Source organism: Coturnix japonica, chromosome 2 (assembly GCF_001577835.2).
Source record: "Coturnix japonica isolate 7356 chromosome 2, Coturnix japonica 2.1, whole genome shotgun sequence".
Classification (NCBI taxonomy): domain Eukaryota; kingdom Metazoa; phylum Chordata; class Aves; order Galliformes; family Phasianidae; genus Coturnix; species Coturnix japonica.
In genome coordinates, this window is record NC_029517.1 from 17860234 (window position 1) to 17887058 (window position 26825).

The window sequence follows — 26825 nt, forward strand, 5'->3', positions numbered from 1 at the left end:
TTCCTGAAATCTTACTTAAAGTTTCCGGTTAAAAGAAAAAGTCAGACTTTTTCCACAAGTGCAGAAAACACTGCTTGATCTTTTAAACTGCTAACACTGTTCTGCTGGCCTAATCCAACACTGCATATTTTACACAACTTACAACTTTACGGTCTTAGAGGGTGCTCGACACATAAAAAACGGTAGTCCTAAGTCAATAGGCTGGACAAGCCCAAAGGTTTTCTTTCCAGAGACAATGTCAGAAAGCTGAATAAAGAGGTGTGGCTAGTGGAAGTAAAGTAAATCTTTGGTCCTCTACTTTTTTGACTGTACCTTTACAAGGTGTTCACAGTGTATAAACACATTGCAGCAGCTTATACAAGAAGGCACTGAAAATAAGTTGGTACCCAAACAGCAGGGAAAAACGAGGTAGGAGGATACAGGAGCAACCGTGACTGAGACTGAATTCCTTTTCCCTTATGGTCACTTCTGCCATATCCATCACTATACAGATGACTTGTATCATGGGTCTGAGCTGCTCCAGTTTACAGCTGTACTTCTGTGTCTACTTGAACACTAAAACAGATAACCATACAACACTTTCTTTGTGAGATATAAGGGAGACTAGAAGAATATAAAAAAAGTCAGGTATCTGTGCAACACTCACTATACCCTGCCAACAGTTCTCTCTAACCACTTGATATCACTTCTTGCTAACAGATTGAGCTGCAACTGTAAAATGGGCTGAGGAAAACTGTTCAGTTATGCAACTGATAACCAGCAACTAATTCAGAGTCTAAACAAAACTCACGTTCTACCCAGGGAAGGCTGATTTTCCTAGATAAGCAGGATACTTGGAATCTAAAAGCAGAGTCTCAACACTCAGAAGAAGAGAAGTACGCTGCACTACACTAGGGTTGATAGCGTTTACTACCATAAGGTCAAAACGATAACTACAAACTTACTCAGCAGCCAATTTCTATAAATAATATATTAAAGAAATAAGAGACATAGCCTACTAAGCATATGAACTTTTGGGCAGATAGCACCTCCCAGTGGAGCCCAACAACCACCAAAGATCCCTTAGAGAACCCCATAATAACAGAGTGCATGCATACTATTAGGTTTTAACGTGTATGTCAACCCTTGGAATAGGCAGGCACTTCACAGAAAATGTATGAGTATTATTCACATGCTAAATAAATATATAATACATGTGCTTTAGCTCCTGCACATACATGCTAGGAGGAGATTCCCCCATGCACTGAGTCTACAATAAAGTAACGTCAGCTTCCTAACGTGTAATTTGTGTTGGTAAGACTTATTCCCAGGTTTCAGTGACATAACCATGTGCTCCATCACTATTCAGTAGCAATTAGTGCTTTAGCACTCCCATTCTTCACTACAGATCAGCTATACATAGGAGGTCCTATGCATCACCCCATGTAACACAGTCTCAGTACTCTGAATTACAGTTTTTTAAGAGAGCAACCCATAATGAAAGTGTCAAAAATTACTTCTGGAAGGAAGTCCATTAGAATGCATGGGAATCTGCCAGGCATAGAAACCAGCCCCTAGAACTATGCTGGGTCTGGCTGGGATGGAGTTAACTTTCCCCACAGCAGCCCATACAGTGCTGTGCTTTGCACCTGTAGTATGGTGCTGATATTGCACTAATATAAACTCAGGCAGTTGCTGAGTAGAAGTTGCATGGCATCAAGGAAGGGAGGGGGCATAGCCACAGCCAGGACAGTGAACCTGAACTGACCAAAGGAATATTCCATACCAGATGAGATAATGCTTAGCAATAAAAGCTTCAGGAGAAGGAGGCTACTCTAGGAGTTGACCAGATATCCCCACACCCAGTCCCCCTGAGGAATGGGACAAGAGAGCAGCAGTGCAGTACTCAGGCATCTGTCAGTGTTAAACCACAACAGTAACCACTAGCATCTATTCCCCCAGCTGTCCCAAGCACACCCTGACAGTTTTTTTCCCACTGGTTTTTATATTCTGACTGGTTTTTATTTTTCTTTACCCATCACACCAATGATTTGCCCACTTCCAGTCCCAGACAGATTGTGCCAAGTACCTTTTGTAGAGATTATATTTTAGGTGTGCTAGTATTCAAAAACAGCTTTGGAGTTTGTAACACTTGGATTACAGGAGTGGAGATCAGAAAGTGGCTTGTGGAGTCTGAGAAGTACGAAGAGCACCAAAGGCCAAGGCAGAGTGCCCCAGCAGCATGCCAAAAGCCAGAGAAAGGGAGAGGAAGCAAGGAAGCAGCCAGCAGGTAGGGTGACTTCTCTTAGCAGACAGCCTGCAATGACTGTAGCTAACTACACAAGGCAAGAAAGGTTACAATCTGGTGTTACAAAACTGCTCCAGTAAACCTCAACCTTGACTATAGAGGATGCTGAGGAATGGCAGGTGTAAAACTTTCCCTGGATGAGATCAGTGCACTGGAAATCAGAATAGCTCTCACGTGCAAGCTCCAGCTTTCAACCAGAGACCCCTGGGCCGATTCAATGGCTACTCTAACATTCCCAAGACAGCCCGGCTTGGGGCTTTTGGATGCCAGAACCCAAAGGACAGCCACATGGGGTAACTTCACCCATGGATCAGCCCAGTCGGGGCAGGGTGCTGCCGGAGGGCAGGCTGCCTTCAGGGGCAACGAGGCGGCGGGCTGCCCCCCGACCCTGGGGCAACTCTGGCATCTTCCCCCCTCCACGCACACACATACAAACACACCGCATCAGGTCAGCCAGGGCTCGGAGACCTCTCTCTCTTCCCTGCGGGCACTTACCCAGCAGTGGAAAAGCGCCGGGGAGAAAGGCGAGGAGCAGCAGGAGCGGGCCGGGAGCCATCGCCGCTGAGAGGAGAGGAGCCCGACGGGCAGCTCCGCCGCACTTGTGAAGGGCCGGTGGCTCTGGGGAAAGCTCTGGGCTCGAAATGATAAGGAAATATCCTGTCACATGGGATGCTTTGAAATAACAGGAATTCGCTGTTCAAACTTTGCTTTCCTAAGCTGATTTTCCTCGGCGGAGGGAAGAGCCTCCTTCCAGGCACACGCAGGTGATAACGCGGTGATAGCTGAGAGGCGGGCCGGGCTGTTTTCTTCTGTTGTTCTTTTTTTATCCCCTTTGCGACCCTGCCAGCGTCGCAAGTGGATCGGGGCTCGCTTTTCCAATATAACGAGACCTGCGGGGAAGGGGCTCCGACCGCTGCCCCGCTCCTCCGCGCTGCGGGGCGAGGGAAAACCTACTTGGAAACAAGCTTTTGGGGCCGTGTCCCCCCTCGCTCCTCCCCCGCAGGAGCAGGTGGCAGGTCCCGGCGGGGAAGGAAGGGAGCAGAGCAAGCATCGCTTCCCCAGACAAGTGTACCGGTTTTCCATTAAGATGTGCCAATTTCAGTCATCGTTAAAGCACAGCCTGCCTGGAGCGCAGGGGGACATCACCAAATACCTCGTGTTTTGTGGTAAAGAGCACAGTGTTGCTCTGAGGCTGAAATCGGTACATGGACTGAAGGGTCACGGGTGGATGGAAAGCATCCATCTTACTGCTGTTTTATATACAGAGGCTTCTGTAATATTTATTGAGAATGGTAATACTGCATACCCAGTCTGATGCATTTCAGAAGCACTGAGCTTACCCATGTAATGCAGCGTGTCCTCTGCAGTCGTTCTCGTACTGTCAGGCACTTGGAAACTTCTGGTTTGCACAGGATAATTTCAAAAGCCTCCTCAGAGGTTCTGAGTGGAAAAATAGAGCAAGCACCCACATGGGTTTATTATGGAAGTAGACAGGTCAGTGTAAGCAGGTACTTTTACAGCGTCATTACAGGAAAAGAAACGATGGAGATTAAATCCAATCTCATTTAAACTCTACAACAAGGCTCCCAGTAACATAAGTAGGGATGCCAGCCAGCCAACTCAGCCATGCTGAGCCCTTCTGTGGGCAACACACAAGAAGTAAACAGGATGCTTTCCGCAATTTCTTGTGACATCTGTGGGTGCCCGTGAAGGTCAGACAGAGTGTGGCCCAAAGACAGGAGGTGGGAAGCAGAGTCTGTGTCATTATGTGAGTGGATTCTCACCTGGGAAACTTCATCCTGCTACTGATACAAATTCTCTTGCTGCAGTAGATGGCACCTATTTATTATTCTCTAACTGCTTGGATTGACCTTTATGCTGAACAAAAGACCCAAGTGCTTCCACTGAGGAGATATGGCTAACTCAAATAATCATAGTACAACTTGAAAATGAAAAGTTGCCCCATATTCTAACCTTACCATTTTAGGAAGACTCAGGCATTCAAAGTATGTTTAAATGATGCTTTTAGAGGGAAAAAATCTGTTTACGTGTTTATTTTAATAACAGCAATAACTGGAATCCCAGGAAAGCATGTGGTGCCAGAAGGAACAGGTTACAAGATGGAGAACAAATGTTATTTTCCTGATAGAACAATGTTATTTGTTACACCATAACATTCTCATTTTAGCCATGAGAATACCAAGGATTCCCCAAAGGTAAACAGCAAAGGGACACAATATGCAAAGTTCAGTCTTGATATAATTAAAGTCTTCAGATTAAAAAAAGGCTGCACATAAGTGCCAAAACGTGTCACATAAGTAGGCAGATAAATGGTAGTAAGTAGCTATACATATCTGACAATCAGTGGCCATGCCAGGAATGAGCTATATGTGGAAGTCAACAGAAGGGACCACGTTGGACCATTCTTGGAGACTACCAGGACTAAACTGGACAAGCTGCTTAACAACATGATGCAGTTTTCAGATTAGTCCTGCTTAAAGGGGGAGTCATACCAGATGACTTCCTGAGATCCCTTCCAACCAAAATGAGACATTAGAAGAGCTCCTACTAAGTCTGGAATTCCAATCATTTTTGCCTCAGCAAATTACTTCCTTTACTGGTTCTTCAAAAAAGCCTTTTTCTCATTGCCCCTTGCACACACTCGAGGCACTACCACTTCAAAGTCATTCCAAAAGTGGTGTGTATATATATATATATACACCATATATATATATGTATGTATGTATGTATGTATATAAACACACAGGTGTATGTACACATAATAGAATATATGCCTTGCTGATCTGGATGAGTTTATTGACTCAGCCTCTATGTATCATCCGCAGCATACTGCTCAACAGTTAAGTCTGGGTTGCTCCTAGGGAATCATTGTACAACTGCATATACATATTGTATACTCTCCAAGGGGAAAAAATTGCTCTCTCTGGGGACAAAAGGATTCAAAGTCTCAGGCTACAGAGATTTGTAGGCAAATAGTCACCAGACTGAATAACTCAATCTGCTAAATAACTAATGACAGGATACTACTTAAACATGCCCTGGATAAACATATGTTTTCATCTTTCTCTGCGGGTAGCAAGCCAGCTGTCATTTGGGTTTGGAACAGAAAGGCCTAAATTTCTCTGAAATGGGTCTGACCCTCTCCAGTTCTGGCACAGCCAGTACTAGCAACTGGTGACTGTTCCTGGCAAAATACCCTGAAAATGGGAAGTCACGGTAGCTCTTGATTTCTGATAGTCAACAGGAAGATGGAAAGTTCTGCCTAAATGAAATCATATCCAGACCTATAATAACCCACTTCTGTCTGTTGTTTCACACATGCATCCAATATATATTTTTTTGATGTTTCACATGTTTCTGTATCTCTCAGATGGCATTCAGTATTTTTCTGCGCATTTCTAACATTTGCATTGTCATTTATACTGAAGATACACTTCAGAACAAAAAGCATATCTGTCCACATGTTAACATTTGTGATTACATCACTGTTATCACAGTACCTACCCAATATTAACATGCTATATAAATAAGATACTGGGCAGTGGAAAAAACAGGAATGGGCATAATTAATATTTAATTTGTACACAAATCATATTCCTCTGAATTGTCATTCAGAAATTGATTTTAACATTCATTATTTCTGAAACCAAAACAGAATAAAAGGTGAAAAATCAAGGCTTTAATACCTGTCACCAAACAGCCTTTATCTAGTAAAAGCCCCTTGAGAATACCACTAATACTGTGTATAATATTCACTTTAAATACAGCTAATAACTTGAATCTGTGCCTTAAGTATATACATATCAATTCTTAAATTCCAGCTTTCTGCTCTTAACGCAAAGCAAGAACATAAGAATATCACTTTTCCCTGCATACATCATAATTGCTTCATAAACATGCACGGCTATTGGGAATGTATTTATGTTAGGAATCATGAGAGTATGTCAGGTTTGGTTTATGCCTCACCCATATTATGAAAATAAAGAGGAATGTCCACACCCTTGCATATCTGGTTCCTTACAGCTACAAATAAGAGTTGCCTGCATAGTTAAAAGCCACAGTAAATGCAGCCAAAAATTACCAGATGTTTAGGGCAAATAAAGAAATTCCAGATTTTTTGCTTTCTGTCATCATAGAAGAGTCTCAAGAGGCAAAGTATATAAGACCCATGGCTGTAAAACATCCAGTACATCTAAACAGATGACTTTCATTGATTCTAATTTCATTTTCCAGGGTATTCTGTTATGTCAGGAATGCAGCTAGACATTGCATTGCGAGAAGGGGACAGTTTTGTCCAAAAAGGTAGGAGGCCCTTAATTATAAGGTGATCACATCTTCAAATCAGCCTATTAGGAGGCTGGTGAACTCAGCCAAGACAGACACACTTGAAAATAACTCTCTCTTAAGCAAGACATCATTTCAGTGTACACATGCTTTTATTTTTCTTTTTTTTAATCTCAAAGCCAGAAATTTCATAAGATCTACATATTTCATAAAAAGACTGCAAAGTAAGACAGCCTGTTTAGAATCAGGAAGGAACATAACCATAAATTGGGCCATATTCTTTCCACTCATCTCATTTAAACAGAATCCAAACATACCAAAGATTTTTCTGTTGAAAGTTTTCTCCCACGTGCACTGAGAGGCCTTTCAGCATTAAGACACTGATGCCTGGAAGTTCTGCAGTTCAACCTGTTGATGACTTCTCTCCAACTTACTTCTTCCTGATGTTTTCCTCTCGGATGCTTGATAAAGCTATAGACTGTCATTTCTAATTGTCTAAGTGACAAAAGTCTTTTAGTAAAACTACTTTTTCATTAACAAATTCATTAACAAACATTTTTAATCCCTTAACTTTACACGTACACCAGCAACCTCTGCAAGTTTTCTTTGTGGATAATACTACATGCAGTTGAAGAGTCAAAGTTCAGTATAATTTGGAACTCAGTCGGAGCTGAAGAGAACACAGCTTGAAGTCAATATAATGCCATAATGTCTTGATAATAGTTTCTGCCTTTATATTGTACGCTCTATTCTAGTTATTTTCCATGGATGAAAAGAAACAGCAGAAATGTGGTAGTTTACGCATGGAACAAAGAACCTTCAGTAAGGATGAAGATATTTTTCTTACCAGGAAATACTCTTTACAGCAACAAAATGCAATAGTTAAGATATGGTACAGAGAGCTAAAAGAATAAATAGAGCTGCTTTGTTAGTCCTTTCTGTTTATCACATCACAGTACAAATACAAATACAAGAAAATCCAGTTTAATTCAAAGAAAATGGATTTCATATCCATCATCAGTATTAACTCCAAATATTAACGAAGTCTATTAACCACAGACCTGAGCTATCAGAAGTCTTTCAGGAGCTATCATTCTCTAGGACAGGAATAAATCTGTAGGAGTCTTCGTTTAAGAATCATAGAATCACAAGGTTGGAAGTGACCTACAAGATCATCTAGTTCAATCGTCAAACATCTTTGAACAGGTTACTGGATCAGTAGGTAACTGTCAGGTGAAGCATCTGGGTTGATGGTTTTGTGGGTTCTTTTGCACAGAAGATTATCTGGGGGGTTTTCTTTTTTCCTTGCTTACTTTATCTTTGCTTCAGATTGGATCATCTAAACTGGAACAAAACCACACGTCATCACTGATTTGATAAGTATCAAGAGGATACCTGACAAGTCCGTAAGTTCTTCAAATTGTTGGGTAGTAATTGAGCAACGTGGCAATATTCTTTATTAGAAATAAAAATGTCAGTAATCAATATACCAGTAAGTATAGGCTTCATGAATATCCATTCATAATACTTAGAGCAACAAAGTACCGCCCATGTGGCAGAAGGGTTTTATATGAAAAAAAGGAATCAGATTTCAGATTCCCAAAGAAAATGTGAAATTAAGCAATAAGGGGGAATGACTAAATTTGAGAATGCTTTTATTTGGCATTTTTTTCCATCAATAAATAAGGCAGTTTTGATCAGCCCAGAACTGTTTACAAGTTCAGACTCGCTTGAGCAACTTTGAGAACTGCTTGTCATGGTGGGTTCATAGGATGAGATGCCTCACACACCACAGCAGGGTGCATCAGATCTGGGCAGTGTACAGTGATGGATGCATCCCACCATGGATTTCACATGATCTGCACAGCATGTGTCTTATCACAGCAGCATCACCAGTCCTGTCAAACATACCATCCTCCCTAAAGTCAGACTGAAGTGCCTAACTCAGTGACTGTTTCACTTTATTCCCACCCTTTCTTCCTTTCCCTTAAAACAATAATGTTGCTACGCTTCTTGACTTATTAGAGGAGCAAATACAGTGAGTATTGAGTAGTAAACACACTACAATTTATGAGCCAAGAAGTGGCTGAGATACTTTCAAAGCTATCCTACATTTCAGCATATGATATGAAAGAATTTTATAGATTTTGGACCAAGGAGGTGTGTGAGGTCTCACCTGGACATCAGTTTGCTGCTGGGGTTGCCATGATGGTCCTTCTCCCTTTTTCCTCCACCTGCAGCTAAACTTCAGGGCAGTGCCACCTCAAGAGGTAAAGACCTTTCCACCTTCTCTTGAGGCAGCACTTCCTATGCTAGGTCTTAGTGGGAGAAAGATAAAGAGAAGACAAAAGTTAAAGCTATTATCTTACAAGGTTTAAGATATGAGGGGTGAGTCCAAGCCACTGTAAGTCACCAGTTCTGGGAAATTCAGCAGCCTTGACTTGAGTTTTGAGAAGTTTAGCAAAGATTCAAAGTTAGTCAGAAATGTGGCAACACATTAAATATATGACCAGAACTGCACAGGTTGCATGCTTAAGGAAAACAGCCACTTTCACTGTTACTTGCCCAACTGGTTTCTCATTAAAAGAGCTATTAAAATAAGCATTAAGTGTTGAGATGTGAATGCAACGTCTCGTACCACTATGTAACAGACTCAACAGGCATTTCCTCGGGAATATTTATGAATATTGACTTTGCAAAATTTAAAGGGAAGCAGTCCAGATTCCTGGGAGCTATGCCAAGAGATTTAAAACCCAGGAAAACAGCACTCTGATGGGAAAACAGGACTAGAATCCACACCTCCTGGAATTTAACCTAAACTACTGTTTTTCTGCAGATTCTTTGTGTACAACACAGGCACCATATGCATTTCATCAGTTTAAGGCACACCGATGTTACGCACTGAGTAGAACCACATAATGTCTTGGGCTGCAAAGGACATAAAATCCAGGTCCCCATCCAACCTGGTCTTAAATGCTTCCAGAGAGGGAGCAGCCACAGCTTCCCTAGGCAGTCTGTAAATCTGTGCTAGATTGATTCATAAGAACATGGCCATTTTCAGTGGAGCTCAGCTCTCACCCATACAGACAGTGACAGCACTGAAGTGCTAAAGAGCCTTCTGTACTCTCCCTTTCTTTCCTGAATAATAGCCCTGTAGCCAAAAGTAACGGTTCTGTTTCCAGGAGTCTTCCCCTCCTTACAGATCCAGGTTGATTGTGTGTGACTTGTATTCCAACTTCTGTAGATATTTTCATGGACAGACAAGGCATTTCTTGTGTAAGTCAATTGAAAAACAAAACACACGAACACTCACACAAGGGAAAGAACATCCAGCCAAAGGTAAAAGGTGCCTAGGGGAAAGGGATAATAGTCCAAACAGGAAGGGGTTGGGGAGGTTGGGATTATTTGTTTGCCTTTCCTGGTTCCTTGGCTGGGAAGCAAGAGATTGCCCACAGTCACGGAGGGGTTATTTTCATCCCTCGTTTCAATGGGAGGCATCAAAAACAACTCAGAGAACGCAGAACTTGGCAGCTAGTTCAGTCCTAAATGTGAACTCTCAAAATTGATTGTCAATTAAATCAGAAGGGGAAAAATAATGGAAATAATTACTGCAGTGTATTAAGACTAATTTTGTGTTAGTGAAGAGTTTCTCCCTTCTTGGGTGCTTCTTTTTTTGTCAAGACCAGAGTGTCTTTATATTTTGCTATCTCTGCCATTTCACAGGTGGCAGTCAAGCCCAGAGGTTTTAAAAATAACTTCATATTTCAGTATTTCTCTGTCATTTCAAGTAGTGTCAGGGTCAGATAAAATACCCTGGTTTGCAATCAACCAATCCTTGGCTGTGCTACTGGCACATAAACCCAACTCAGGTTACCTCCACTGCCTCTCCTGAAATCAGATGGAGGCAATTCCCACCTCACTATAAGAAATCCTCACAGCCTGTTTCTGACCATACAATGGGCACAGAGCTGCTTGTTCCTTCAACCAGCCCAGCGTGGAATGGCTCAGGCAGTGGCTGCATGCCAGAGGAATGGGGAGCTCTGAAACCACAGCTTCGTGCTCACATTGTATTTCACACCAACGTGCTCATCTTATCTGGTGCTTCTGTAGAGCAGTGGTCTGAAGTCACGAACAACCTCAAATATCTGTATTTTCAGAGAACAGCTTCCTTCTGCAGTATCAAAACATGTCATCTGCTTTTTCTTCCTAAAATAAAAAGGCTCACTTCTGCTCAGTGCTGCAGAGAGGATTTACATGGGCCATTCTTTTTTGGAGTCCTGGCAGCTCTTCCTGCCTGTTATCTATGACCAGAAGTGAGGTGATGTATCTGACTTTTTACAGGAAACCAAATCAGCAAATGTCACAGAGGCAGCGAAGCAGGATATAGTAAACCGTGCTTCACGTACACATTCCATGCTTCCTTTACTCAACTCGTACAGCTGAGAGCAAAGCAGAAAACAGCAAATGCAGGTATAGGGAAAAGAAAGCTAAAGTGCTTCATAAATCATGAAAGATGATGTATATATATATATTTTTTTTCCCCCTGACAAAGCAGTGAAAATGTAAGCAATTGCAGCCCAACACTGAAGTGCTCAAGATATTGTGTGCCATAGGTGTCAGAACACCAGCCAAGATTTCCCTATAGCTCCTGCATTTGTGCTTGCTTCAAGCTGCTCCCAGGGGAGGTGCCTCACTGCTGCACCCAAGGCAGAAGGCTTCTGTAAGGCCTAGGATGAGTCAGAACACATCTCAGCTCTGGCTTCACTCAGAGCCCTGACTTCATAGTTCTTCTAACAGCTTTGGAAAAGAGCTGAATTTTTACACAGCCTTAAAACACTGTTTGCTTTATAGACAGTATCAAGTTGGTGTGGTTGAATTCCCTATGTACAATGCATGCATGTCCTTCCAGAAACAAAGCCTCATTACTGAAGGTTGAGTTGTTTGCACAAAGCCTTCCCTCCTTTCTTTGTCCCTCCTGACTGAACCCCACCTCAAGTGGAGATTTGCTTCTCCCTTTCATTCTCTCCCCCATTCTTCAGGCCCTACCCCACATCAGACCCATTCTAGCAATGTCAGCACCTCACAGATCTGGCACTGACCCACTGAAAAGAGGGAAGATTAAATCCTTTCCTTGAGCCCTGCTGCACATTCACTCCAATTCCAACGTATGATGTTACCAAGAAGGCTGATTACCCTATTCCTTGTTTTTAACACCAATATTCTTTCCAAGGGACAACTTACAGATGCGTGAATCTGATAGAAACAGATACACTAAAGAAATCTTGATATTTCAGTAAATTCAGTGCACAGCGTAGGCTTAAAAATTGTATGAAAGCATACTCAATGCCTCAGCTGTCCTGTTGAATCCTGGGGCTTAAAGGGGAACCATGAAAGAGCTGTTTTGTTCTTTAAGAAAGATGCTTAAGCCCACAGAACGTATGGCAGTGGAACGTGCAGCAGGGCTGCTGCTGCTAAGAACCAGTCAGGTGGGAGTGAATTAACATTTCTTCCTATGGCAGTAGAACAGTGAAATATAACAACTCATCAGGGGTCAGCACTGTTTTCCTGACTGCTGCCTGTTCGTGGGACTGCACCGTACCAGGAGCAGCTCTGCTCTTAGTTGGGATATGGCAGATTAATCCCACAGCCTTCCCAGCACCTCTGTCAGCCCAGAGCTCTCCACCACTCATGGCTGATGCAATCATACCGTTGCTGTCCCCTCCTCACAGTGAGGCACACAGTGCACATATCAGGATCTGCACCTTCCAGAACACAGGCAGGGAAATGGCTGGGAGTTACCTTGAAGCAAATTCTAATTCCGGAAAAGCATGAAAATTCCCCCAAATACCAATGGAAAAAGCACGAGGAGGGACACCATATAGCACACACAGCATGATAAAAATACCCAAACGTACTCAATCGAGCTTCCCTGGAAACTTATACAAGGCCTGTTACGAATGTAATTTCTGAGGAAAGCAGGCTAATTAGGCACACTGGTTATTTCCTTCAGAGCATTGTCCTCGGCAGCACCCTAAGTATAATGGCTTCCAAAGTATTTGCTTTGAAATGCTAATAATACCTCATGTAGCTAATGGTACAACTGAAATAACAGAATAGCCTCCTCCTGAGTGAAATACCAGAAAGAATGAAGAGCTGATTATGAGACCTGAGTTGGTATCTTCAGTACTATTTCTTAACAAGGTAGAAGGAAGGCTGCAAAAGTAATGCCTCCTCTTTTATTACATTGGCTCACAACGCCAGAGCCGTATGCTGGTTGTACGACAGTATAAGCTGAACCTTCCCATTAATACTCCATTACATTTGGTTGCTATATAACAGATAGCAGCAGAGGGGCAGTCTGACAGAACGGCACGTAACACTGAAGTGTGGATGAAGCAAAAGTGTGGAATTTCACTCCTCCATGCAGTAAAAAATGGCACCCATTGACATTCATCAATGCTTGCTGAATGTTTATGGGGACCCAGCAGTGGATGTGAGCACACTGAGATGATGCGTGGTGCATTTCAACAGCGGTGACAGAAACATGAAAAACAAGCTATGTTCTGGACAGCCACGCACAGCTGTTACACCAAGAAATGAAGAACAAACATATTGATCAGCTCATTTGCTTAAAATGGTAAGCACTGGTGACTATGCTGAAAAACAGTGTTTTGTAGCTGAAAATCTGCTCTATCAGTTAGTTTTATTGTGCTCATTGCATCTGCTGTAGTTTCCATGGAGGTAAACAGGAAGCATTACTTTTGGAGTGACCTATTTATTTCCCTAGCAGTTCAGTATCAATAATGATGGTAGGACACATTAGATAACACTCCATCAGCATTTCTTTTTTGCTCAGTCTTCATTTATTGATACCATAAAAATTGCCGTCACTAATGCTTTAAAAATTGTCTCTTCCATTTTTAAGTGCTTGGAATGCGTGTGCTCATGTTAGTTCACATTAATAAAGAAAATACTTCCTTTTCAGAGCTATATCTGTAATGTTATGGAATGCCAGCCCTATAGCAAGAGAATTTTTATGCTATATTTTGTCACAGACTTGAAATATTTATTATTTTTTTCCAGGAAGCTGCAGAAACAGCCTATGGTCCTGATGGATAAGCTCTCACTGCATATCATTTAACACTGGGAAAATATCTAGACACAGCCTGTGACAACAGCAGGGTAGGAACAGCCTGCTTTTACACTGTCAACAATCAATACTCTCCTAGCTCCATGCCCCCATCCATCAAATGAAGCCAACAGCAACACGCTGGAGTGCAGAACAAGACCTCAAAACTGCAAAGCACATAGCCCAGATGAAATGAAAGCCAGAATCATCCTTGGGATTATATGAGCATTACCTAATTCCTAAAAGCAGCACATGATGTATAGTGAACCCACATACAAGGTTTTGATTGACTTGCTATGCATACTCAAGTAACAGCCTTCCTGAATACCATAGTGGATAAGAATAGCAAATAGGATGCAACTATCAGCTTGTATCATTAAGCAATTTGGAAGCAAACTTGGGCCCCCATGAACAAAGACACTATTTGAGACCTGGCCGTTTGTGAAACTTTGCCACTGATGAACCAAAAATAACAGTCAGCTCTGAGCGTCACAATGTGATGAACCAAAGTAAATGGCAAAGTGCTACGCGGATAACGCACTGTAGGCTAAAAGAATGGAAGAGAATCATAGAATGGCTTGGGAGGGGCCTCAAAGATCTTCCAGTTACAATCCCATCCTGCCACATGCAGGTCTGCCAGCCATTATAGTGTGCACTATATTGGGTTGCCCAGGGATCTGGAATCTTGAAACACAGAAAACATAGAATCCCGGTTACTGGAGCTGTGTGACCAAACCAGCGAGGATACACTTTACAGATGAAAGAGTAGGACTACCCCTATTCCAAAAAACAACTCAAAGGCTGCACAGAACACCCACAGAATTACAACAAGACAATCGACAGAAGGGAAATGCCAAGTTATATTAATATATGTGTATGTATTGATAAAATGAAGTTAATTTTCTCTGATGCTGAACCACAGAGTCCCACTGAACACTGTTCAGCTCAGTAGCCATTCAGATCAGGTTGTTTACATTCACAACTGCTTGCTACCTACAATCTATACTTAATAAATAAACACTATAACGGGAAGGAAAGCACAGCAATAACAGCAGGGTAGCAAAGTCCTAAGCTGCAGCAAATGAGGATAAGCCCAAATGCAGCAGCTGCAGACACAGAAACAAAGGAAACAAAGCCGCTTACCCTCAGAAGGCCTCAGGTAGGCAGGGATCTCCAGCAAGACAGCCTTACCTCCACTGCCAACCCTTAATGAGGTCTGAATCCTGGCTGCATGCACCTGAGCTCCCCTGGGCTGGCCCTGCCTTCCCACCAGGTGCTCAGTGACTGGTTCAAGCCACGACTCAGCATTTCACTTCAATAAATAAGCAACAAATCTGGTGTCAAATTCAGCTCCACTGACAGACACATTCAAGGCAGTCTGGTTCTTGGAAAAGGCAAATTCAGAAACTGGTTTGAGCAACCAGGGCAAAGAGCCACCCTCTGAAGTGGTCAGCAGGACTCACAGACAGGGAGCATTTACAGGAAACCTTGATTATCTGGAAGATAAGAAGTACTGAAGAGTAGAAAGCTTGGCTGTTTAATAGAGAAGCAGCTTGCTAAGATAAATTACTAAATGGAAATAATCTACTTTACAGTTAAGTGAGCAGAAGTGTTAATAGTTACTAACAGCAAACCCTACCCATTATCCACTCAATCAGGCAGCAAATTATGATTCCACAGAAGGTCCAAGAAAGTTTACAAACTAAGCTTCATAAGACTCTGTTAAAATAAAATACAATAAAAAAATCCTTACTTCTCCCTCCTCCCCCTCATAGCACCATAAAGAAAAAGAACCCTCTAAACAAACACACATAACAAGTGAGCCCATAGGACAATGTGTACATGAATCTTTACATGTTGTGTTTCAGATGGCAGGTGACACAGACTGTGTTCTTACAGCTGCACAGAGCCACAGCTCTGTCCTCTGCTCCTGTGTTCACATAAAACACCACAGCATACATTGCTTCTTGTTCTCCTGAGGCCTTTTGCTGCTGAGTTGGCCTAAATGAACCCTGCCACAACACTGCAGAATCAGCTACAAGAGTATGTCACCAGGGAACAAAGAAAAGATTCACTTGGGGAAATTTTCACAGCTATAAGAGGCATCAGAACCAAGCGATGCAGATGTTCACACTTTGTTGCAGAGCAGAGTAAATTGGAACAGTCTGACACTTGGTTTGCAAAAGCCACATAATCCTCAAGTAGCATGAATACAGAGGTGAGCCACGGCAAGTGGCTAGAAATAGATTCCCATGCAATTTCAGTCACAGCAGGTACTTTGCTTATTATTACACCAAGATGGGAACACAGCTTAAGTAAAAATCAAGTGAATCAGCCATGCAACAGAAAACAGAGACTGGCTGCGCAGATAACTGACAAGTTTACGATAGTGAATGCTGTTTTACTGGTAGCAGGCTTTAGCAACCATAAAGTGTGTTCCTACTGGATTCAACAGCTCTATTCAAAGGGTCCAGCACAAGACTACTGACACAGCAGCTGTTAACAGTGTGGGGAATATGGGGCATAAACACCAACCTTGATTGTGGGAATCAAAGTTGCATGTTTAAGCACTCAAAACTTATGCTGAAGAGGGCTAAGCAAAGTCAGGGCAAAATAAAAGGTTCTAGAATCACTACTGGTTATTTTCTTACATTTGATGTCAGCTCAATAGATTTTACTCTAAATATGTTCTCAGTCTACAACTAAAAATACATATTTGCCCATAGGATTTTCTGTGTTATTGCAAGCTGCCCATATATATTCCAAAGAGAAGGTAAAAATAAATAAATAAATAACAAAAAAAGGCACAAGACAGCCCTCACGTATAGAAGTTCCTCCACATTCTCTCACCATGGCTTATGACTCATCTCTCAGATAAAACACAGATCACAAGCACCATAAGTCAAAACAGCTTCATTTTAGAATAGCCACAGATCAAATAACCAAGTACTAGGCTACTCTGTTATTTGATAATTAATTCAATTCCTGATGATAACTGTTCTAACAGTATAACGTGATGGAAAGCACAGCACTGAGAGCAGGATAGCAAAATTGCAGGCTGCAGTAAGTGAGGATAAGCCCAAATGCAGCAGACATGGAAACAGAAACAAAGGGAAAAAAAAGCTGCTTACCTTCAGAAGGCCTCACATGTACAGAGATCTCCAGAGAGATACCCCTACCTCCACTGCCAGCCCTTACACAAGGTCTAGGAAGGAGCGGCTCCTGGCTCCATCTCTGATCACTCAGATGCATTGCATACACCTGAGTTCCCCTGGGTTGGCCCTGCCTTCCCACCAGGTGCTCGATCAGTGATTCAAGCTGTGACTTTCATTTCCACTACAGCTGTAAACTAAAGTGTCAGGCTTACTGATCAGCACGCAAATATATACATTACATTACACATACAGCTGGTTCCACTTGTATGCTACCGACATTAAAATACTCATGCTGTATTTCTCACCAAAAAAAAGAGGAGGGTATGCAGCACAATGAATTAAGAAGCAAAATGTATAACCTGGAGTGTAACTGAAAAAAGTTAATCACAGATGAAGAATCTGAAAAGTAAAAATGCCGCAATCTACATGCAAGTGCCATGCAACAGCAGCAGCAAAACAGCAGAAAACCAAACACCCGACTCCCCAAGAAATCAGAACATTTGTCTTCAGAGTATTTTGAAGACATCTTGCCCATTGCATCCCCAAGCCCTTTCTCTTATCGCTCTCCTCTGCAATTTATGAATTCAGTTTGCAACATGATGAACTAAGTACTCCAACTTTAATACTTTGCATTCATACCAAAAACAATTAACAGTTTTTACAAATAGTGTTATTTACTAAAACAATTCTTGTACAACAGTGCAGTATATCTAAATATATACATATGCCAACATCAAAGGGAGCATCAAAACAAACCAAACCAAAAATGCACTTTGCTACTGTGTACACTTTATTACAACCAGAACAGACTTCAGCAGGCTCCTTTTCTTTTTCATGACAAAGACAGAAATTATTTAGATTTCCAGAAGCACATGCAGGTGACAGGAACAAAAACTCCTACCCTTTTGCTAAGGTAGCAGCATGAAAAATTGATCTGCGGTTATACATAGTAGCAAATGGAATGTTTTTAAATACAAATATCTTAACTCCAGAAACAAGGCTTCAAAAGGCTTACATAGTGTTTTTACATATTGAAGCAAAAAGGTCAAATGTCAGGGCCTTCCAAGGTCTTACTACGGTGTTGGATAGCGTACACATCAAAGTCAGTATTCCTCATTGCAGCTGAAAAGGATAAAGGGGTACCTGTAGTGTGAAGTTGGTCGGTGCTACTAAAATGGAACAGAAGAGTATAAAATGATTCTGCCTGACTTCTAACAATGGACAGTTTTGTAGGTTTTATGTTGATTTTTTTCTTCCTTTTTCTTTTTCTTTTTCTTTTTTTTTTGAAAAATTCCTCTTGATTTTTAAATGGAAAAATTATGTTCCCTTATTATTCAAAACCGATGCATGCATCTTCTCCAAAGGAAACTGCAGACACATAATTCAAAGTGCCATTGTAGCCACGATAATCAGAAACATTCTTTTCCATTCAGTCTGTGAAACCCAGCAGACAAGAAATAAAGTAAGACCCTCACAAGACAGCACAGAAACCTTTGAAATGAGAGTGAAAAAAATAAAGGTAAGTGATATTAAAGGAAATGCTATAAAATTAATTGGAGAATGAGGTATTAAGCAGTTCTCCATTGTAAATCTGATGTTCCTGTCATCTAGATGAAATCGGAGAACTATAACAGCAGCCTAGATTTGATCAGCAAAATATGTTCATGCTATTAAAAGCGGATTTATCTCCTCTTATCCAAGCATTTGCAATTGGACAAAATGACATATAGTTCTGGTTACTCAAATTCGTTTTAGGTCCCCCTTTGAAACTTCTGAAGAGTCACTGTACGAGGGCACTATGCTGCTCCACACCAGTTAAGAAGCTTTCAGTACTTCTATCTTGTTCTTCTTCATGGTTGTTTGACTGCTGTACAGGAATTCTGTCTTGTGACATTAAACACACATCTGCACAGGTAATGGTTACTAAGCAGAGATGGGTAAATACGTGGCAGCTGTTGCTTCAACTGCACACTCTTGAATATACTGCCACAACATCACTGTAGCAAAACAAATTTTAACATGCTGAGGGGAGACCTTATTGCCCTCTTCCAGTACCTGAAAGGTGCTTACAGTGAGAGTGGGACAAGTCTCTTCTCACTGGTGACAAGTGACAGGATGAGGGGAAATGGCCTCAGGTTGCACCAGGGCAAGTTTAGGTTGGACATTAGGAAACACTTCTTTACAGAAAGGGTAGTTAAATATTGGAATAGGCTTCCAGAAGGTGGTTGAATCACCATCCCTGGATGTGTTTAAGAGCCATTTGGATGTGGTGCTCAGGGATATGATTTAGCAGAGGGTTTTTAGAGTTAGGGTACTATGGTTAGGCTGTGGTTGGACTTCATGATTTTCTAGGTCTTTTCCAACCTGGGTAATTCTATAATTTTATGATTCTATGCTGACCTCAGTATTCTTCCTGGGATGCTTTACAGTAAATCTTTACATCACTGTTACGCCCACATAAATTGAGATGATACACACAGGTAAACACATTGTTTATAGCTGAGAAATACACAGAAGGCACTTTCCAGATTTTGCTCCAGTTCATGGAAACCAAGCCACTACAACATACCTTCTGCCATTAATTAACATTTCTGTACTCCTTAATGAAAGAGTGAAGCAACAAAGGTTTATACAAAATGTGGTGAAAAGACTTCAGCCTTCCATTGTCAATTTACATGTAAGGAAGCAAGACATTCAAAAAGTTAGGTGTCCTGTTGGAACAGGAATGGTGTGTCATTTCCAGGGATTCTGAACTTTCAGACAGATTAACTTCCTGACACTCAAGTACTTTGCTAAGAAGCTTTTCCACACAGCAGCTGTACACGTTCCTTCCCTCTCTTGCCCATATTCAGTGTTCAATACCATAGTAAGACAGAATATACATGATCAGAATATACTTCATCAAAATAATGCATAAATAAGGAAACCACATAGATCACAGCAGAGAAAATCAGCAATGACATCTTCAGGCAAATAATACTACACGGACCAAAAGGTGAATTGAAATGTAATTGCTGAATACCAGTTACAGGATAAGTGAAGGAATTAGTGCAGCAGCAGCACGTAGCAAAGTAGGAGGAAATGTAACTGAAAAGCACTAGATCAAGGGATGCAAACATGTGAGAAGGCAAATTAATCATTCCTGGTTAATGAACCAAAACAAGAAGCAATAGAGCTTCAAAATCAGCTTGGCCTGATAACTGCATCTGAAATGAAAAAAAATAATTAGGATGCTTAGACTCTGAGCCTAAAATCAGCACCAGTTGTGGTTAAGGAAAACTTTTCTTTTTAAGTCAACTGATGCATGAAAGACTAGGAATATGAATTGTTAAAGTCAGCTGGGCTACCTCGATGCTTTAAGATCCTCCTTGAGTCAGGGCATAGAAGTACAGAGTAAGAGGTTACTTACACTTCTGGTAGAAATTATACACTCCTATACACTGCTTCTCTGCTTTTCAGTAAGATAGCTAAAGCATGCAGAGAACGCTACCTAAATGACACTACACGTCCTTTCTACAGAAAACCACCTCTTCAATCTATTACAAATGATCTATTATACAAATCCTTGGAATTTCTTCTCTTCCCCCTCCCTCCCCCCGCCCCCCTCTCCCCTTTTTTCTTTTTTTATTAGTGCTACCTTCCAAATTCCACAGACTTTTGTGTTAACACCAAATACAAGCAGTCTGTGAACGTGCTTAACAATTCTGGAGAAAGAAACAAACAAATCAAAACATGAACATTCTAGCATCGAAACACACTGTCCTGGCTACAACATTACCAATTGGAACACATCAGCTAGGGGCATGTTTTGTAACCACCCTGCCTACAAAGTTAGGCAAAACAGCCATCCAGAAGGATTAAGAGACAGAACACCAGCTCTATAAAACAAGTGAAACAAAGACTTGTTAGGTAACACATACAGCAGGAGCATAAGGAATTACTGAGGTTAATATACATTATAATGTACAATTGCAACATTTAATTCCAGAAGCATCACACTAAAATACAGTACACAAAAGCAAACAATTTCTGGCATACACATTAAGGAGACTGAAAACACAGCTTTGATGCTGAAGCCACCTAGTATTGCTCTGTCTGGAATGAGAGTTGTCAGAAAAGGTAAGAGGAAACCAGAATGCATTAATAGATCAAATACAAATGCAAAGTATCACCAGTTCTTGTACAAGAAAGTCTGATCAGACATATCAAAATTCTGCTTTCCTTTACCAAAATCCTTTTGCAGCACCATGGCTGCAAAAAGAAAACATTATGCCTCAAAAAGCCACCTAGTTCCGTTTCTGAGAAATGCAAGGGTTCCAAAATAGGCTAATGCGTGTTGCTGTAGAAGCAAATTCAAAGTAATGTTGAAGTCAACAAAATTAAGAGGCCTTTTCTATTCATACTACAGAAGGGCTAATAAACTTAACCTGCAGAACAACTGGAAACTGAAAAATTAATTGACGTTTAAGGCAGAAGTGTTTGTGTAAAAACTGTAAATAGAACAAACTGATAAGCAAGGCCACAAGAGATCAAATAAAGCCCTGAAGGTTGTTCAGCAAAGTGATTTAAATGTCCATAATTCTCCATTAATTCTCTAATTAAGAAGACTTGAATGAAGTTGTGTTATTCATGTTGCACGTTCCAGTTTAAAACTCCACCATTTCTCCTCCAACTCAACTTCTCTGTCTTTGGTGTACTCTCTACCAACACACATAGAATACAGTTCTCACTGTCATTATAACAAACCAACCTGGAAAAAATAAATTATGTGCATCTCATGACAAAATGCAAGATCCTGATCTGTTGCATGGTCCCATGATACATTTAGCAGCCTCTGAATAGTAGTTTTAGGTTATCAATTGTGTGTGAAGCAGAATCACAAATTGTTGTTCTCATCCCCCAGATCATTTAGTAGCTATCTAGTTTGCTTTGGTAGATAAAGCCATCTAATAGTCATGACACATTTGTGTTCAGTTCAGGAAGTAATGAAACCTAGACTCCGATAAGTTTGGAATTCGTGTATAGACCTTAGTCTGTAAGTGTAACCATGATATGCAGAATTACCACACTTGTCCTGTATTGGAAAAAGACATCACATCTGTCATAAAACTAGGTAAAACTATGAAACATGGTTGTCAGTTCATGATTAAAATAAAATAGTTATGTAAAATATTTTTAACATTGTGTTAAATATATTCACATGATCACCATAGCTATACGTAATGGCCACTACTGCAATCACACACTATATGTACATAACATATATGCCACAACAGTTTGCAAGTGTTGAGTTTTCACAGACTAGCCAATTTTACCAGACATAAATAATCCTGTACCAATTTTTAGCCGTTTTAAAAGGAATTAAGTGTCCTAGATATATCCACTCCTCTGCAAAATTAAAAAAAAAAAAAAAAATCCTAAAAAGTCAGTGCAAATTGAACTTGTTCACCAAGAAAGATTCTTATTAAGCTGAAGATAAACAAAGTTTAAGAGATTAAAGGAAGAGACTCAAAGCATCGTCAACTGCCTTTAGCAGAGGTTAAAGAAGATTAGGAATCAGAAGTCCCAGATCCTATAGCAGAGCCTTCTGTGAATAGCTATGCTGGGGCTGTTGAGGAGGTGGAGGCTGTGGTTGTTGTGGAGGTGCTTGTTGGCTGCCTGCTGTCTGTGGCAGAGGTGTAGATGCTAAGTTATAGTTTGGCACCTGGGACATATTAGTTCCAGCATTCTGATAAGCAGCAACATCAACAGCAGCAGGTGGTGGACTATACACTGAAGCCTGGTTAGAGTAAGTATTTCCAGCAACAGAGCCAACCATTGCACTGAAAAATAAAAGAAAATGAAAATTCAAAAGTCAGTTCAAAAACATTTTATAAACAAAAAATTATGTTCATAACTTTTATTGCTTCTTTAACTGTGCTATATAAACACACATAGAAAAAGCTACCTCCTAGATCTGGACACTTGCATACTTAAAGTTGTAGACAATGACTATCCCAAGCAAAATGCACTCCTCAGACGTAAAAACAACAAATACACTAGATTTTGAATTAGACTGAATCTATATTGTATTTTAAATGTGCAATATGGAACACCATCCATTCACTGCTTCATACCATAATAGCCACTTGTAACTTCCTTATATGAGGAAGCTGTGTATGTTTTATTGAGTATTTCATTCTCAAAACGAGCAGCATTCTTCCCATGATATTTGAAGCTAGTATGATGTGATATATACCTTCTCAGAAATGACAATACAGAGCATCAGATGATTTTCATCATTAAACATCCATATATATATATAAAATCTCTTTATATATGTGTGTGCATATACATACATATACATAAACACATACATATACTTAGAAATATCCACACACACAAATTTGGACAAAACACATGCTACCAATAAAAAGAACCACTGTTACTAATTGCTACTAATTGAAGTAGACTTCAGTTGAGATTAAAATTACACTTCTAGAAAACAATTTTTCTCCTTGAAATATCATCTGTAGTCTTTTATATTTAAACTGATTTAAGTTTAAGTAGAAAGATACTTAAAATTACTTTGTGTAAGACGTCTGTGCAGGCTGACCAGGTAGTACTGAGCTGGCAGATGGAGTAACTGTGCCTTGGCTGAGAGAAGAGAGCTGTTCGGGAGGAAGATTATAGCCTTGAATGTGGCCCATCTGTGCACTCCCTGCCACCAGATACGCATTACCTTGAGGCTGCCCTGGATAAACCTAGAAAGTTAAATAAAGGAATAGCAAGAATAAAATAAAGCAGAATTTTAGTTGTTAAAATAAGAATGCAGAATGTAAAGACGTTTTCTTGAACCTTTTACCTACAGATAGTTTAATAAACGCCAGTCGACTGTCTTCCATTAGGTGATGAAGTATGAAAAAACAACTAGATTTTCAATGGACACTATTTACATTACTACCCTCACACTGCAGTACCAAAAAGGTCAGACAGTTTACTGGACAGCTTGTATTCCACATTTTATTTCAATGACTATCACTCATCCTAACTAGCACTACTCCCACTGAATGACACTACTATGTTGTGTAACAAACAGCAGTCCAAGGAAGCGTAGTTTTTGATGCCCAGTAAAGAACGTACTATTTTTTTATCCTTAGCCAACCTACAATTTCTTGCAAGTAACTGCTGAAAGTGCTATTGTGAAATTGTTTGAAGGCAAAATGAGGTCTTATTTTCTGTTGAGAATAAGGTACAGTTTTGTAACCAGTTAGAAGATGTTTCAGCTATATTCTAAATCATGATCACATTTCTATAAACCTACATTTCTGTTCGGTCCTGAATTATCTGGCTGAACACAAATTAGTAGAAGAAACTATGAGGTCACACACATAATTGAGTTCACATAAGTCAATGATAGACAGCCCTGCTATGTGAAGATCCATGAACCTCAGATGACATTCATAGAGAGTTTATGCAGCAAAGGCAGGAGACCCATAACTTTTCAGAGCTTTATTCTGGGTCACCTTTATCCCCAAAATCCAGTTTTTCCTTTTAAGCATCCCCAGAAATATGCCCACTAATAAAACATTATAATTATTTAACAGAATTGTGACAAGACTGCTCGTAGCATGTGGTCAGTAGTCATTGATTTTCGTAATGACACTGGAAAAACACCTCTTTTTTAAAAGTTGGTACGTATTTGTAGGAAGCTACAAGAAATAAATTTGCTTCCACATTTATATAACACTGCTTGAGTATTAATGAGTTGGCTTAAAGTTGTTGCTTTTTTTAACTCAAAAAAAAAAAAAAGGATATTATTGAAAAAACGGCTTGAAGTGTTAAATATTCCTGCAAAATGAAAATACAGCAAACATGGAATAGATCATGAAACTAAAAGCAAACTAAAGAAGAGACTGATTTTAGGATAGAGTGGGCATACTCTGCTACAGGAATGGCACTCCTTTGGTTCTATGCTTTCTTTGGCCAACTCTGTAAAGGCCCAGTCAGCTTTAATTTTTCAGCTGTTTATATTTATGCATGAATTTTGGTCAAGGAAAATGTATTTGAGCAGGAAAGAACTAGAATTGTTAAAACTGGCAACAGGAGTATCTCTAAAGCTTGAAGCTGAAAACACACAATATTCTAGTCTTATCATGTGCCGAGAGAAAGAACTTCCTGTTTACTGAGAATATTTCTAAGGGAGCAAGATGATTTTATTAACGCAGTGTACATCATACATAGGTTTCCACCTCCTGGGATGACAGGAGTTGGACAGGAAACAGCAGCAGTAGGGCAAAAGGAGGAAATACATAACTTTTTGCAACCAACGCTTCTGTGAAAGACAAAACTGTTTTTCTTCTTTGTCTCAAAGCTTGCTTCGTGAGGCCTTTCTGGTGATAAGACTCTAACTGACAACTGCTAATTATCTAGAGGGGCAAGTGGTGGGTGTCACCATGCCACAATACTTCTGCTTATGATTGTAAAGATAAGCAGAAGTGGGACAAGCAGTCTTTTTTGTGAGTGCAGCTTGAAGGAGCTGACCACTGCAAAAGGTGATAATACTTGTGCATGGCAATGAAGGCACCACTCCCTGCTGGCTTATCTGTTTGGTCAGGTACGTCACACTAACAAAGAGAAAAGAAACAAAAATAACCAAAGAGATAAATGGGGGATAAAAAGACCCTCACTAAACTATGGATTTTGGAGAAGAACTACAAAAAGATTCTTTTGATGGAGAATTCCCTGAGGGGAAAACCTCTTTGGAAGAAACCTCCAACCAAGGGCCTGCTCGCTGTGAAGCTTCTTGGCTTCCTCCCATCCCCTGCCATGACCAGATGAGTTCCTGAGAACAACAGACCTGCTGCAAACCTCACTGGACCCACAGTGGTGGCTACCTCCCTCTTGCTTACTACGACGACTCTGTGCTTTTTATTTCCCATCTCTTTCCTATGACCATCTTCCCTTCCCATATCCCTAAGCAACTAGCATTTGTAATAAACTGGTTAGGCTAACATTTGACCCATTGTGTCTTAATTTTGCTGTCGGATATACTACATTAAAAAGAAACTCTTCTTCGTCCTATAAAGTGGAGCAGGACAACATCTCACCATACTTTATATAGAACTTGCAGTTTCAAAATCAACCAATTATCAGTATACATTTATTCCAGTAATGTACATAAGTATTGCAAATAGAAATTTGAGTAAAATTTTACCAAATCAAATGCAGTTTAGTATATGTTTGATAATGTCAACAGCTATTAAAGCTTATGTAAATACCTGAGAGCCAGAAACACCTGATGACTGCATATAATACTGTTGGTTTTGTAGCTTTGCATACATGGAATACATTGGGTCTTCATTCATCAACTTGTTATACAAAGAAAGAGCCTCCATTGCTTTAACATTGAGCTCTGAAAGTTCTGAATGTTTCCTGGAAAATATATAATAGAGTTTATTCTACAACTCAGATATCTTCAATACAGAACAGATATTATAGGGCGATATTCACAATGGGAGATAAGCAATATAATCCTGGTGCTTGTGAAGTGACGTCTGCTAAGTGCCATAACGTCAAATGACAGAACACTTTGCAAGTGTTCACAGAAATGATCAGAATTATCACTGAGTAGCAACACTCGTATTTATGAATCTTGAGTCAAAACACATATTTACTTTTTTACCTGTCTATATCTTTTAATTTTTCATCTATGAGGGGTCCCATCTGGTGGCACATTGCTGGAAAAGAAGAACATTAAAAAAACCATCAGAGTAATAAAGATTTCTATGCATCCAGGAAGAAAATAGCTTTAAGAAAATTATCAGATAGAAACGTGTAGGTGAAAATCAGAAAGAAGAAAAAGAAAAGAGAAAGAAGAAAAGAAAAATTAAGATCAGTGCTATAATCAATTAACAGCATCACAAAGAGATCACCTATGAAAACAATTAAGGGGAAAACAGATTGCAAT

At 40.3% G+C, this 26825-nt stretch overlaps 2 protein-coding genes across 3 annotated transcripts in view; both read right to left on the bottom strand.

Moving 5' to 3' along the window:
- Positions 1–3168, bottom strand: part of LOC107309030 (macrophage mannose receptor 1-like) — a 48081-nt gene extending 44913 nt beyond the window's left edge. Inside the window, exon 1 of one of the 2 annotated variants that reach the window (XM_015853439.2) lies at positions 2783–3168. In XM_015853439.2, the coding sequence (XP_015708925.1) occupies positions 2783–2843 (61 nt within the window). In that variant the 5' untranslated portion in view covers positions 2844–3168. The remainder of the gene's footprint in view (positions 1–2782) is intronic. The other variant, XM_032443078.1, reaches the window with a different exon arrangement.
- Positions 3169–17476: 14308 nt separating this feature from the next.
- The window catches only part of STAM (signal transducing adaptor molecule), a 32794-nt gene continuing 23445 nt past the window's right edge, over positions 17477–26825 (bottom strand). The window contains exons 11-14 of the mRNA XM_015853436.2: positions 26541–26595; positions 26137–26290; positions 23444–23619; positions 17477–22698 (exon numbers count right to left, since the gene is read on the bottom strand). Coding sequence (XP_015708922.1) covers positions 22449–22698; positions 23444–23619; positions 26137–26290; positions 26541–26595 — 635 coding nt within the window. The 3' untranslated portion in view covers positions 17477–22448. The remainder of the gene's footprint in view (positions 22699–23443; positions 23620–26136; positions 26291–26540; positions 26596–26825) is intronic.